The 15701-nt window shown below is 33.9% G+C and overlaps 1 protein-coding gene across 6 annotated transcripts; it reads left to right on the top strand.

The window, feature by feature from the left end:
- On the top strand, positions 1 to 9632 carry LOC142634473 (receptor-like protein EIX2). Of its 6 annotated transcripts, XM_075808763.1 has the most exons (8): positions 1 to 2656; positions 3076 to 3146; positions 4174 to 4430; positions 5244 to 5393; positions 5518 to 5592; positions 6588 to 6649; positions 7591 to 7878; positions 9577 to 9627. In XM_075808763.1, exon 1 carries the CDS (start codon positions 28 to 30, stop codon positions 2632 to 2634), a length of 2607 nt encoding a protein of 868 aa, XP_075664878.1. In that variant the 5' UTR covers positions 1 to 27; the 3' UTR covers positions 2635 to 2656; positions 3076 to 3146; positions 4174 to 4430; positions 5244 to 5393; positions 5518 to 5592; positions 6588 to 6649; positions 7591 to 7878; positions 9577 to 9627. The 6 variants fall into 6 exon arrangements, with proteins under 6 accessions (XP_075664878.1, XP_075664877.1, XP_075664876.1 ...); XM_075808762.1 differs by lacking the exon at positions 6588 to 6649; XM_075808761.1 differs by lacking the exon at positions 6588 to 6649 and having other exon boundaries at positions 5464 to 5592.
- The last annotated feature ends 6069 nt before the right edge of the window (positions 9633 to 15701 follow it).

Raw genomic sequence — 15701 nt, 5'->3', positions numbered from 1 at the left:
AAACTTCCCTTCCTTCAATTCGTTACCATGGCCGCCTCTTTTGCAACTCTTCATCGTGTGCTTTTTTTAGTATGGTTCCTTCCCATTGCCTTCAGTCTAAGCTTCTTCTTCTTCAAAGCAGAGTCAATCTCAAATGTCTCTTGCAATGAAAAAGACAAGCAAGCCCTTCTAACCCTCAAACGTGGTCTCACTGATCAAGAACACGTCCTCTCATCCTGGTCTGACCATAAAGATTGCTGTATTTGGGACCGAGTTTTCTGCGACAAGAAAATTGGCCGAGTCTCTGAGCTCCACCTCAATAATTCGATGTTAGGCGGTGAGATTAGTGGTTCGTTGCTCCAATTAGAACATTTGAATTACTTGGATTTGAGGGGCAATGACTTTAATCGTACTCCTATTCCAACTTTCCTTGGCTCAATGGGTAATCTCACACATCTTGACCTCTCAGATGCCAACTTCTGTGGACTCATTCCTCATCAGCTTGGGAACCTTTCAAGCCTTCGCTATCTGTCTCTTGGATATAATTATGACCTCTATGTAGATAACCTTCGTTGGATGTCTGGTCTCTCTGCCATTCAAATCCTTGACCTGAACTCAGCTGACCTTCACAGAGAAGTTGATTGGCTTCAAATAATGAGTAAGTTCCCATCTCTTTCAGGGCTATACTTGTTTAATTGTCAGCTTGATAGCTTGAATCCGTCTCTTGGATTTGTCAATTTCACGTCTCTTCGAGTCCTTTATCTTTTTGAAAATCATTTTAATCATGAGATACCTAATTGGTTCTCTAATCTCAGTACAAGCCTCTTAGAGCTTTACCTGTACAACAATTCTTTGAAAGGCAATATACCGCCTAGCATTTTCAATTTAGAGAAATTAGAATGTCTTGATCTCGGAATTAATTCTTTAAATGGTCCTATACCTTCTTCCGTTGGGAATTTATCTCGTATAAAAACATTATTTCTCGACCAAAATCAGTTGAATGGCACCATTCCAAAGAGTCTTGGGCTTCTCTCTAAGTTAGAGGCGTTGTTTGTCGGAACAAATTCTTTAACAGGTACCGTAGATGAAGGGCATTTCAGAAAACTCTCAAAATTAAAGGATCTCTATATGTCTGAAGCACCTTTGTTCTTTAATGTCAATTTCAATTGGGTTCCCCCCTTCCAACTTGGCTATGCCTACATGAGCTCAATCAAGATAGGTCCTAATTTTCCTTCATGGCTACAATCACAAAGATCCCTCATTTTGTTAGATATGTCCATGTCAGGAATTTCAGGCAAAGCTCCGGGTTGGTTCTGGAATTGGACTTCAAACATTACATTTATCAATCTCTCTAACAACCACATAGAATGTGACGTATCAGACATTTTTCTGAGTTCTACTGTCAAAATGCTCAATATAGCTAACAACTCATTTTATGGACCTATTTCTACTTTCTTATGCCAAAAGAAAATTAGAAAGAATAAATTAGAGATTTTAGATGCATCAAACAATCTCTTATCAGGAGAACTTTCTCACTGCTGGAAGTATTGGCTGTCTTTGATCCATTTAAACTTAGGGAGCAATAATCTAGTAGGTGGAATTCCCTACTCCATGGGGGCTTTAGTTAACCTCCAATCATTGCGTTTACAAAACAATAGCATCTATGGAGATATTCCTTCATCGTTGAAAAAATGCTCAAATCTGAGGCTTATTGATATGGGTGATAATCATTTGTCCATCATACCACTATGGATTGGAGAATTGACAAATCTTACAATTCTCCGTCTAAGATCAAGTGAATTCAAGGGTTATATACCTCAACAAATATGCCAACTTTCTTCTCTTAGAGTATTGGATCTTGCCAATAATAGCCTATCAGTATCCATACCAAACTGCTTGAAAAATATTAGCGCCATGGCATTCCCAGATTCCTATGATATTTCATTTGTTTCTATGTCTTTGCCGTATTGGTATGTATATGAATACTATGTTGAGAATCTTAAGTTGGCTCCCAAAGGGGAAGAAATGGAATACAAAGAGAACCTTAAATTAGTTAGGTTAATAGACCTTTCAAGTAACAATTTGTCCGGATCAATCCCTGCTGAAATTTCAGATCTTTCCGAATTACGTTTTTTGAATTTGTCTCGAAATCATTTGATGGGAAAGATACCAGAAAAAATTGGGAGTGTGAAAGAGTTAGAGTCAGTTGATCTCTCACGAAATCATTTATCGGGTGAAATTCCTCCAAGCATGTCTAATTTGACATTTCTTAGTCTCTTGGACTTGTCATACAACAACCTCTCGGGTAGAATTCCTTCAAGCACCCATCTTCAATCATTTGATGCCCTTAGGTACATTGGAAATCTTCAGTTATGTGGTGATCCTCTTCCAAAAAGTTGCACAATTGAGGAACAATCTTTGAATAAATCACCAATTGGCAGTGTTGAAGATGATTCTGAAAACTCCAGCTTCTACATTGGTATGGGAGTTGGATTCGCAACTGGCTTTTGGGCAATTTGTGGAGCTCTCTTCTTTAATAGGACTTGGAGGCATGCTTATTTTAGATTTGCGGATGAAATAAAAGATTGGATTTATGTGACTACAATGATAAAGATGAATTTACTGGAAAAGCTAAGAGTCTGCCTTAGTAAGTGAGGCATTGTTATCTAGCCAAAAGGTATTGCTTCAAGTTATGTCTTGAATATTGTTTCTTTCATGTTATTGTTGTAGTCAAATACTTTTAATATACAATTTAATCCATAGCTAAATGTGATAGTCATTTGGTTTTTATTTCACAAATATGACATAACTTTAGCCTTGGTTTATGACATAATAGTTTTACTGAAAATACTGTTCCCTATTTTAAAAATGGGTTTCTCATTTTGGAACTAACAAACTCTACTCAATTGAACCAAATCTATGATTGACTTTAAATTGAGTTGGGTTTTGATAACAATATTAGTCAATAAACTCTACTCAATGAAGTTTAAAACTTTCTTTCACTTATGCTATACTTTCTTATCTTCTTCTTCTTCTTCTTCTTCTTCTTCGTGCTTTTGTATGACCCTTTTGCTCTTTTGCAAAAAATATTCACAGGTTGTGAAAACTCTTGCAATCCAAGACAATTACAATTAGAAGCAGATATAAATAAATTGTTTCTATACCAGGTCAGTGTAACTATGACTTTGTCATCTGAATTATCTTGTTTGTTACCTCTGCATACGAACTATATGCAACTATTGGTACTGGCCAGTTTCACTAAGGATATTGTATGTGTGTGAAAAGATAGGGACCATATCAATAGTGTAGACCATTTAATATTGGTTTTTATTAACCTCTTGAATGAATGTTTTACCCAATTATGTTGATATACATGATTATGTTTGAAGTAGAAATTGTATGGATTTTGATGTTATGGTCAAATTAATTAAAGCAAATTTACCATAACAATGAGATCTACCTCAAATGACTTCCTCTTCCATAATAATGAGATAGAGGGTAAGGTTTTGATTTTGATTCAAAACTTTATGAATGCATAATATACCAATAATAATAATAATGATAAAAAAAGACTATTCCCTAAGTTTGAACCCTATCAATTGTCATATATTGTGTCATATCTATTTGTAATAGGTGAATGCATTAGTTAAGGATTTTTATTTTTATTTATTTTTAAATTTTAAATTTACTTGAAAGAAGTGATAAATTATCATTGAGATTGTGTTTGGATGACCTTATTTTGACTAACTTACGTTGTTTAAAAATACAACTATAGTTGAAAAAAGTAAGGCTTCAAAAAACTTTTCATAGGTTGTTTGTTGAAATTAAATTTACATTTTAATCTAAAACAAACAGAACCTTAGCATATAAAGTTCATGGTTAGGCATCAACTATTTTCTAGTTCCTGTCTCTATGGTATTTAAAGATAGAAGTGAATGTAGTATTATAATGATTAAGAATTTTAGGTTAGATCACCACTATTAATTATATATTTTGTGCCTATTTTAGTTTCAAAACTTCTTAAATCTTAATTACTGAAAAAGTTGAATTACTTGCAAGGTGATAATAGACAAATAATAGTAGATGTGACATAACTTAGCGTCATGTGAATTTATGCTACCTTTGTCATTCAGTGTACTACTTCATTGGTTGTCCTTTAATCTCATTTTAATTAATCATTAACTGTTTGGGAAGGGATGCTGATGAGGCAAAAGCAGAGAAGTTCAATGAAATGGCTTGTATAGCCTCTCTTACTTATCAACAGAAGCAGGTCCAAGAAAACATTCATGCTCAGATTAAAAGTTTCTCCATGTGTATAAATGAAATTCTTCTGCCTTATACTAAAATGATAGGTGAGGCTCAAGAACTGCCTCCACAACCAATAAATGCTCCTTGTCAGAGTGGCTTTGGTTTTTCTGTTGGCAGGAATGGCCAACCTACAGACTTTCTTGGTAAGATCTGTTTGTAATAAAAAACCCCTTTCCAATGTTGCATTATGAGCTTGAAGTTGTGTGAGTGTAGCTTGAGATGTTCAGGATCTTTGAATTTTCTTGTGGCTCACCCTTGAAGTAGGGGGATTATATTGATTCAAAGGAATGATCTTTTGATTTGTCCATTGAGTACCCTAACTTCTTTAATTTTTTCCTTAAACAAATTTTATTATTTAAAATACTTAAAGTTATTCAAGTAGAGTTGAAGTTAACATCCAATCACTTTTGCACTGAAGTGTCAACAAAAGAAATCTACATTTGGGTAGCGAAGTGGAGGGGAAGATGCCTTGGGGATACTTAAATTCATTTTTTGGAAAGGCATCTTCAATGAGCTTTTAATTACTGTTTTCAGAATACTCATTGGGAGTTTGTTATCTCTAGCTTCTATAAGGCCTTTCTTGAAATCATGTTTTTGTGTTTGTGATGTGATTCGTTCTATAATTTTTAACCTTTTTACTTCTAAATTAATATTCTTAGATGAAATGTTGATTTTATATATATTTTTGGAAAGATAATATGCTCTAGTTGTTAGATTTCTTGCAAACTTCAATGTTGCGAATGAGCATTTCCCTCTTTTTAAGAACAAGGTGGCAAGTGAGATTGAGGGTTCATGACCCACCCATATATGTAACTTACCAATAAAACAAAAAGATTACTTGCAAGCTTTGATGCTGTTAATACCTTCTAGAATATCTCTTGGCTTCTTTTCATTGAGGTTAAAGCTCTAAATCTAAAATAGTGTATGTTCCTTTTTGAATGCCATTCTTATTGTAGCCAAAAAAGGAATTCAACCAGTTTATAACCTAAAACATGACATTATTTGGGTTGAAACCTTGGAAACCAAATTGATTATAAAGGTTATGTGAAGTTCTCAGTTTTGATTGATACTCGACAGGGCCTTGATTGGAAGTCATTGTATTGGAGGTAACACATATAGAGGTTTAGATTATTTTACTGCAAGAAAGTGCTAGATTGTGATCAATTCTTATTTTAGTATTTGGATGGCATGTTGCTGGTAACAAATACATGGATATGTGGGAAAAAAAAGGGAATCAATATCTCTAGAAGTACAAGGATGTCCTCCAAGCTGGACTTATGCCCTTCAGTTTAATCTCCTTGTGTGGTAAGAACTAATCGGTGTTCTTTTAATTATAAGGTTAATGTTTCAAAAATTTTCCTGAATATATTTCCCAATAACATCAAATCGACCCTTGCCGCATCAAAGGCTGGATGAGAAGGCTTCAACTGGGTGCCTGTTCTAATACACAACTGTCAAATATGTTTGATTGTTACAAAATTCGTTACAATTGCGCATATAAGCAGGGCCCCATGTCATAGTCTCTGTACTGGAATCAAATTAGAATGTTTCTACACCCAGATTTGATTGCAAAACCATCAAATTTTTTCTTAATGTACTAGAGTATATGTACTTGTTGAGCTTGGATATATTTTGTATTACAAGAAAACATCAAAATCCAGAAATCTATATTGTTTTCTTCTGCTGAGTTGCTTGTTCAACAATTGTTAAATTCCTTAGGTTTCCTTTGGTGGCAACATTGCTTTGCGTTGTCCGCTGCACTTAATTTGATATGCATGATCATGTATCACCACTCTCTTCTGCATTTTGTGGTGCAGAGGCTCTCCACATTTCCATCATCTGACACTTACATTTGATTTTTCTTGTTCACCTTGCTATCTTCAATAATTATAGAACTGCTCCTCCCTAGTATTTAATAAGTTGCTTTTTTTCATGGTTAGTTTTTTTATCAAATTGTCAACAATAAACTGTTTTTACTTATGCCACTATTAACATAGCCAAAATGCAATTTATGGCATTTTAATTTTTATAATAAAACTTATGAATTTGTGAAGAGAATAAAAGAGAAAGGTTTATATGTACAACACATTTTTGTTTTTTTGAGCATAACTGCATTATTTGGGTTTTTAGTACCTATCTTCTGTTTAGGTACAGAAGAAGTCTCATTTAATTATTACAAAATTTCCACATTTGGTTCTGATTACTTAAGAGCATGTGGGTGTGTTCTAGTTTTCCCATTAAAGTAACAATTACTAATGATTTTTCTGCACATCATTGAATTGTGCTGAACTCTCTGAAAGACTAAAGGACCTCCTTGTTTACAAGCTTGATGGTGAAATACTTCACTAGGAAGCCAGCCAAGGTATATGTTTAAACGGTGAAGCTGATGTTGGTACTGTCATACCCTTCTAGCCTGGTGTAACTTTGAGGATAACCCATTTTAATAATCAAAATCCTAAGCTCCTTTTGTAATAAGTGAATAAATATGTTCATAAAGTAGTATTGAATAAATTTTCACGAGTGTGTGTTGGATGGGCTTATTTTGACTGCCTTACTTTGTTGAAAAATAACCTGTAGAACAGTACAACTATTTTTAGAAAAAGTGAGGCATTAAAAAGATTTACATAAGATGATGGTGAAAAGAAGCTGATAATTCTAAGCCAAAACAAACAAAACCTTAGTGTATAACATTCATAGAGGCACCTACTAATTTTTTGTTCCTATCTTGATGGTTTTTAAAGTTAGAAGTGATTGTATTACTATAATAATGAGGTATTTTAGGTTTATATGATCACTAATTAATTTATATTTTGATCACTATTTTTGGTTTTCAAGCTTCTAAAAATCAACCCAAAAGTTGTACTATTTGCGAGGTGATTAAACTCGAATAATAGAAGTTCAAAACTTGGCATAACTTGATTTTAATTATTGCCTGACTTCCATCCAAGTTTTAGCTTCTTTGATCTTGTGTATCTATGTCAAGTACTTTAACAAAGCTAAAATTTCTTTTAACTTGTTGATAAATCAAGCCAAAAGTGAACTTTTAAATCATGTCTTGCATTTTGTGTAGATGCACAATATCAAAGAAGCTAAAACTTGGATGGAAGCCAGGCAAACATTAAAATCAAGTTATGTCAAGTTTTGAAGTTCTACCATTATATGAATTTTATCACCAAACAAATAATACAACTTTTGTTTGTTCCCTACTTTGCCACTTGGCTTCATGTGAATTTATGCTACCTTTGTCACTTGGGGTACGGCTTCATTAGGTTTCCTCTAATCCCAATTTTTTTCTCATGATAGACTTGAACATCTAGCTACAATCATTTGGGAAGGAATGCTGATGAGGCAGATGCAGAGGAGATCATAGAATGGCTAGTGAAGCCTCTATTGCTGATCAACAGAGCCAACTCCAAGAAAATGTACATGCTCAGATTAAAAGTTTCTCCATGACTATGGATGAAATTCTCATTCCTGATACTAAAAGGACAGGTGATGGACATGAATTGCCTCGACAACCAATAGCTGCTCCTTGTTGGAGTGGCCTTGGTTTTGCGGTTCGCTGGAATGGCCAACCTACTGACCATCCTGGTAAGGTTCTATTTTGCAATCCGGAAGCTTTTTCCAATGTTGTATTATGAGCTTGAAGTTGTGCGAGTGTGTCTTGAGATGTTCAGGATCTTAGAATTTTCTTGTGACCCATCCTTTCTATGTTTGAAGTAGTGGGATTATCTTGATTCGAGGGAAAGATCTTTTGATTTGTTCTGTTGATTACCTTAGCTTCTTTACTAGCTTCCTTGAACAAATTTAGTTATTTAAAAAGTTTAATGTTATTCAAGTAGAGTTAATGACTCAATGTTAACATCCAATCACTTTTGAACTGAAGTGTCGACAAAAGAAATCTACAATTGGGCAGCAAAGTGTGGGAAATGGGATGGTGGCCTTCAGGGGTGGGGGAGGGGAGGGGAGGGGAGGGGAAGATTTCTTGAGGATACTTAAATTGATTTTATGGAAGGTATATTCAAGGAGTATTTAATTACTGTCCAGAATGCCTACTGGGAGTTGTTGGGGGTATCTAATGCTATATCCATTATCTATATCTTCTATAAGGTCTTTCTCGAAATCATGTTTGTGTTTGTGATGTGATTCATAGGTAGTTCTATACTTTTTAACTTTTCTTCTAAAATAATATTCTTAGAAGAACTGTTGATTTTATATTTCTGTAATGATAATGTGCTCTAGTTGGAATCAAATTAGAAGTGTTTCGCACCCGCATTTTCCGCAAGGCTATCAGTTTTGTTTATTGTACTAGCTTATAGGTACATGTTGAGTTTGGATAAATTTCATATTACAGGAAAACATCAAACTCTAGAAATCTGCGTTGTTGTCTTCTGCTGAGCTGCTTGCTTGTCCTATAATTGTGAAATGCCATAGATATCCTTTAGTAGCAACGTTTCTGTGTCTTGTCTGCCACACTTAGTTTGATATACATGACCATGTATCGTGCTCTCTTCTGCATCTTGTGGTGCAGAGGCTCTCTTGACATTTCCGTCGTCTGACACTTTCATTTGATTTTTTTTGTTGACCTTGCTGTCTTCAATAATACTTGAACTGCTCTTCCTCGTACTTGATAAGTTCTTTTTATTATTATTATTACTATAATTATTTTTTTCATGGTTAGTTTTTCATCAAATTGTCAACAATGAACTGTTTTTACATATGTCACCATTAACATTGCTTAACTGCTCTTCCTCGTACTTGATAAGTTCTTTTTATTATTATTATTACTATAATTATTTTTTTCATGGTTAGTTTTTCATCAAATTGTCAACAATGAACTGTTTTTACATATGTCACCATTAACATTGCTTAACTGCTCTTCCTCGTACTTGATAAGTTCTTTTTATTATTATTATTACTATAATTATTTTTTTCATGGTTAGTTTTTCATCAAATTGTCAACAATGAACTGTTTTTACATGTCACCATTAACATAGCTAAGCAATGCCATTTTTGGCCTAATTAAACATGGAAAACACATGAAGTTAGAATGCAATTTATGGCATTTTAGTTTTTATGATAACAACTTGTGAATTTGTGCATAGAAAAAAAGAGAAAGGACACAGTGTTTTGGGTTTTGTGTATCCATCTTATGTTTTGGTATAGAAGAAGTTTCAATTAGTGATTCAAAATGTCCACTGTTTGGTTCTGATTATGTAAGAGATTGTGTGTGATGTGTGTACGTTCTAGTTCTCCCATTTTAAGTACTAACTATTAATGATTGTTCAGCACAGTTGTACCTGAAACAAAGCCATTGAATTGTGCTGAACTCTCCGAAAGACTACAAGACCTCATTGTTACAAGCTTGATATCAAGCCATCTTAAATGCCACACAAGGAAGCCAGCCAAGGATTATATTTAGATGGCGAAAGTGAAACTGATGTTGGTGCTGTCATGGCCTTCTAGCCTGGTGTAGTATACTCTACCAGCGTACTATACATTGCAGTCTTGGATACCCAAGAGTTGATGTGCAGAACACATATAAGCTAACAAGGTATGATGGAGCTGTGATCAATGCCCCAACATTGGGGTTTTGGTGGCTACTAGGGTACTTCATAATGAAGAAGCGCTGTTAGACTACAGATTGAGCAACTTAAAGCGACGACGCATGATAAACTCCAATGTATGAAGAGGACCAAAGGAGATGGAGCTCAGCCATAATTTTATTCCACACACCTTCTCACCCTGGTGTACTTTTTCCATGTTTATTAGTTAGCAATCATATTTTTCATTTTACTGTTTTGAAGCTGCAATCGCCAACCTTTGTAAATTGCAGAGTTATGGCATCTAGATGAAGATTGTATTACTCTATGCTCAAGTTTTCTTTCAAGTTTACTTTATGCTAAGGGGTTGACTTAGTAGTGCTTAAGGCTTCATGATATCCATGAGATTATTGGTTCAAAATTTCTTGCTAATATCTTGGGGCCACTTCCAAGTGATTCCTCTTTGTAATTACCCGGTGTGTGTGGGATGGAAGGATTGCCCAAGGGAATAGTCAGATACTCAAAGAGGTTTGAACACCCTTGTTATTAAAAATAATAATAATAATAAAAAAAAATAAAAAGTTCTGTATGCTTGAGTTTTCTTCACATACAAAGTTTGGATTAGCAACTGTTTTGAGGGATTGGTTGTGGTTGCTTTCCTTTTGCAATTAATTCTTTTATGAAATGATCAAGATGGAAAGATATTATTAAACAAATGATGACATATTCGGACGTTTACCGTGAGATGCGATACTATCTTAATTGCTATGTTGAGTTGGAAACCAGCTTTTGTAGTTTTTAGCATCACTGAGATCATGAAAACAATAATGCACCATTCAGATGCAACATATTTTAATCCAAAGGACTGAATTTTTGTACAGTGGTGCGGACACCAAGTTAATGCCAATTGATTCCACTAGTCCATATTATGGGATTCGAATTTTGTTTCGAGAGTTTTAACTTTTAAGGGTTTGATTGCAATCTTAATTATGAATTTTTTTTTTGCTACAATTATGAATTATTATTTGATTTCCCTTATTTCATGTACTTTGCTACCCTATTTATAGACCCTAGAGTAATCCCAAGCTCTCCAAACAAGGCTGTTTTGCATAGTCTGGGACTATGCTCCCTCTTTCTCACAGATGGGTGCGTCCCACCCACCATGGGGCCTATCTCTCTGTGAGAGGTAGAGAGCATAGTCCCAGACTATGCAATAATTTCCCCTCCAAATAGCCACCAGTAGATCTTACATTAACATTACATTGCGCTCCAAAGTGAAGTCTTGGTTCAGTATTAACAACATACACATTATAAACATTCAACATTAACATCAAATACACTCTTTTTTTCTATTATGTGAACCCTCTTATGACTAAAATATAAATAAATTCACACATTGCACAAATCTAAACCAAAAATAAAAGTAAAAATTGTAAAAAACTTTAGATCCAAATGTAATAACACAGGAGAAATTTATTAAAATAGACTAATAGAAAAGTTAGAATTTGCTTCATTTCTAGAAATCTATCACAATGAAAGTGTTGAGAAATGAGAATCGAGATACATAGTATGTTTGTTTTGGCAACGAGCCACGTGAGTGGTGGAGATTTTTGTGATTTAGTCCTCTAAAGTTGTACAAGTCCACATTACAAGTGTTAGATACAACGGAATCTAGCCCTCAAATGATGGTGATTTTTTTTTCTTTCAAATCAACAATTCTACCAATTCTTTTGTATTATTGTCATACTATTTTCAAGTCAACTTTAAATATTCTTGAGATAAAAAGAAAAAAAAAAAACAAGAAACCTTCATTTAAGTATATATATTGATGTAAAATATCATTTTTTTAATCATTTTATTGAATGTAAAGTTTTTTTATTATCAAATAGTAGACATCTGATTGAATCTTGCCTATATATAATTAAAAGAAAAATAATAATAATTATTTCATGATCAATAAAAATTAACATTCCATGTAGTGAATTAGGCAATGCACCAACTGATGTTTTGTAGTCTGCAAAAACAAGCCATGATTCTTTCCCAATCTTTTGGTACATGCATATTGATAATTGCCTTAGCTTTTGCAAGTTGACTTGAGTAGCTTAGTCAACGAAGCCTTGAACCTCCTTCCAGCTTTATATACTTTTGCACAAGATGGACACAAGATATCAAGCTAGGGTGCCTGAGTATAAGAAAAAAAAAACTTAAAATAAGTATCTATATAGTATTAACAAACTAAGATAAATACACAAAATTATTATTTTTTAATACATTTAGATGCAATCATCTATTAACAAAGAAAAAAAAAAATACAAAATACCATTGTTTTTTGATGTAAGACAGAATCTATAATTTAGTTTTTGTATTTATTTAATTTTAAAAGTAAAAGCATTATATATTTTAGATTTAGGTGATTTATTTCTTTATTTTTAGATCAAATTTGGTTCCTGTTATGGTTAGGTATTAATTAGGAGTTATTTTAAAAAATATTTTTTTGTCTGTCAAGTTTTATGGAGCCCATAAATAGGCCCCTATGCCTGTAAATGTTTTTCATAGTTTATTATCAATAAAAATTCAAACTTTTGTCTATTGTTTTCTCTGGTGGATTCCAGACCTATCACCTTGTGGATTCAAGGAACTCCTCGTGAATTCAAGGTTTACTACCATAAACTAACAATTTAGTTTTTGTTTCATTAAAGGGACTATCGTGCATGCTTTCTTCAAGCTTCCATGACATCATTTTTAAATAAATTATAGTGCAATCATCTATGCAATCACAATTTATAAATTTACTAGTTTTCAATTTATAAATTTATCTAATTTAGTGAGCTAATAACCTCGGAGGATAGGAGGCCCAACTATTAAAAAAAAAAAGGTCTGGTTAATGTAATCTATTAGTAATCTATTGTAGGAAATTTTTTATGAGAAATTTTTTTGGAAAGAGTTTTCTTATAAAATTTTTTCTAAAATGGTTTGCTAACATATGCCCTAAGAGCATACGATAGTAAAATCCATAAAAAAATATGCTTAGAAAAAAAAAGTCTTCTTTTGGTTGAGGGAGACTCGGGCCCCTATGCCTCCCCCCCCCCTCAGGACGGTCCATATTTTGTGGAAGAAGATGAAGATTGTATTTCCACAATTTGTCTCACACTTTTTTCAAGTTCACGCAGCCGTCAATGTTCAACCTTTCTTTTATTTTATTTATTCGAGAAACAAACTAACTACTAAACACACACACACACACACACACACACACACACACACTTAATTACACCCTCTCGTTATGCCCTACAATGGAAAATATTGTATAATGGATTAATGGTCAACAAGTCACCCAACCAAAAAACAAAAGTTGTCAACAAGTCAATTTTTTTTTTTTTATGATTTTTATATTGATGAAAAATCTCTACGTGGTTATGTAAAAGATGGTCGTCAAATGAATCCAACACTACACCTTATCACTTGTGTGTGGTGAGCATTGATCTTTGCTCTTTGGGGGATTGGATTAAAGTCTATGTTATCATTAAGTCAATCATGTCATTAAGGGCACAAACACATGATATTTTGCTCAATCATGACTTCCACACAATTGTCCACAACATGAGTCTTTGGCCTTACATGAAAATTATGTTGCACAGTGAAAAATATTGCATAATAGATTAATGGACAACAAGTCACCCATAAAATAAAAAAAAAGATGTTAGTAAGTCAAATTTTTGATAATTTTGATATTGATGAAAAATCTCTATGCGGTTACATGAAGGATGGTCGCTAAATGAACACAACACTACATCTCTTCACTTGTGTGTGGTAAGCATTAATCTTTGGGGGTTTGGCTTAAAGCCTATGTTATCACTAAGTCAATCACGTAATTAAGAGTGCAAACTCGTGATATTTTACTCAATCATGACTTCCACGCATGCAAATGTCCACGACATGAATCTTTGGCCTTACATGAAAATTATGCGACACTGTGGAAAATATTGCATAATGAATTAATAATTTAATGGTCAACAAGTCACCCAACAAAGAAACCAAATATGTCAGTAAATCAATTCTTGATTATTCTAATATTGATGAAAAATATCTATGCAGTTTCGTGAAAGATGGTCATCAAATGAACCTATCACTACATCCCAACTCTTGTGTGTGGTGATATCTTAGTCAATTGTAAGACTTAATTTCCACAAATATGCACAACGTGAATTTTAGACGTGTATTTCCTGTATGATCTCTTTTCTGACCTTTTAACAAGGCTCATTGCCTAATTATTGTATGAACAGCACTGTAAGGAAAATAGTTCCCCAAAAACCCAACCTTTATGTTAACTCCACCATCAGATCACAGGTTTTTTTTGAAAAACTGATTTTTCAATAAACTAACAAGAAATACATGGTCAATATGGATAAGGATCAACCTTTCTTTGATGGTCATGCAAACATCCAAAGACCATTGCTTATGTTCTAAACTATTGTAACAACAGCTTGCTTCTTTTCATGCCTGCCGAAAAATATAGTTCCTTCATATTCTTGCGTTTGTCGTATCAGGTCTAAGAATGTTCAAATTATCACAACCTGATAGATTGAGGCAGCCATTCCTCTTCAGTGGTGCCATGTACAAGCTGTCTTGAGCTGTTGGAGCCGAAATGTATAAACATTTTTAAAATTAAAGAACTCCATTCTCATAACGTACATAATCTCCACTTGCCTCTAGTTTTGCAAGATCTTGAGGATCCAAATTACACGTTGTAAAGACATAAAGGAAAATGGAGGGATTGGAAGACAAGGGGGATTCCTTCTGGGGGATGGAATCCCCAAAGCAATGGTGTTGGTGCTGTTGAAATGCCGATACAAGTGTGGCAACAATAGCAGTAATTGGCTGGTCTAGAATATTATGGTTATCAGGAGAACTTTCTCACTGCTGGAAGTATTGGCCGTCTTTGATCCATTTAAACTTAGGGAGCAATAATCTAGTAGGTAGAATTCCCTACTCCATAGGGGCTTTAGTTAACTTCCAATTATTGCGTTTACAAAACAATAGCATCTATGGAGATATTCCTTCATCGTTGAAAAAATGCTCAAATCTGAGGCTTATTGATATGGGTGATAATCATTTGTCCATCGTACCACTATGGATTGGAAAAATGACAAATCTTTTAGTTCTCCGTCTAAGATCAAGTGAATTCAAGGGTTATATACCTCACCAAATATGCCAACTTTCTTCTCTTAGAGTATTGGATCTTGCCAATAATAGCCTATCAGGATCCATACCAAACTGCTTGAAAAATATTAGCGCCATGGCATTCCCAGATTTCTATGATATTTCATTTTTTTCTATGTCTTTCTCATATTTATATATTTCTTTATTCTATGTTGAGAATGTTCAGTTGGTTCCCAAAGGGAAAGAAATGGAATACAAAGAGAACCTTAAATTACTTAGGCTCATAGACCTTTCAAGTAACAACTTGTCTGGATCAATCCCTATTGAGATTTCAGATCTTTTCAAATTACGTTTTTTGAATTTGTCTCAAAATCATTTGATGGGAAAGATACCAGGAAAAATTAGGAGTATGAAAGAGTTAGAGTCAGTTGATCTCTCATGAAATCATTTATCAGGTGAAATTCCTCCAAGCATGTCTAATTTGACATTTCTTAGTCTCTTGGACTTGTCATACAACAACCTCTCGAGTAGAATTCATTCAAGCACCCAGCTTCAATCATTTGATGCCCTTAGGTACATTGGAAATCCTCAGTTATGTGGTGATTCTCTTCCAAAAAGCTGCACAATTGAGGAACAATCTTTGAATAAATCACCAATTGGCATTGTTGAAGATGATTCTGAAAACTCCAGCTTTTACATTGGTATGGGAGT

The sequence above is a fragment of the Castanea sativa genome, chromosome 5, assembly GCF_040712315.1.
Source record: "Castanea sativa cultivar Marrone di Chiusa Pesio chromosome 5, ASM4071231v1".
NCBI lineage: Eukaryota > Viridiplantae > Streptophyta > Magnoliopsida > Fagales > Fagaceae > Castanea > Castanea sativa.
Note: the sequence above shows the minus strand (reverse complement) of the source record. Positions and strands in the feature narration are given on the sequence as shown.

Bases quoted from the DNA above. Each gene is read 5' to 3' on its own strand.
- LOC142634473 (XM_075808760.1), top strand. From the start codon at position 28: ATGGCCGCCTCTTTTGCAACTCTTCATCGTGTGCTTTTTTTAGTATGG.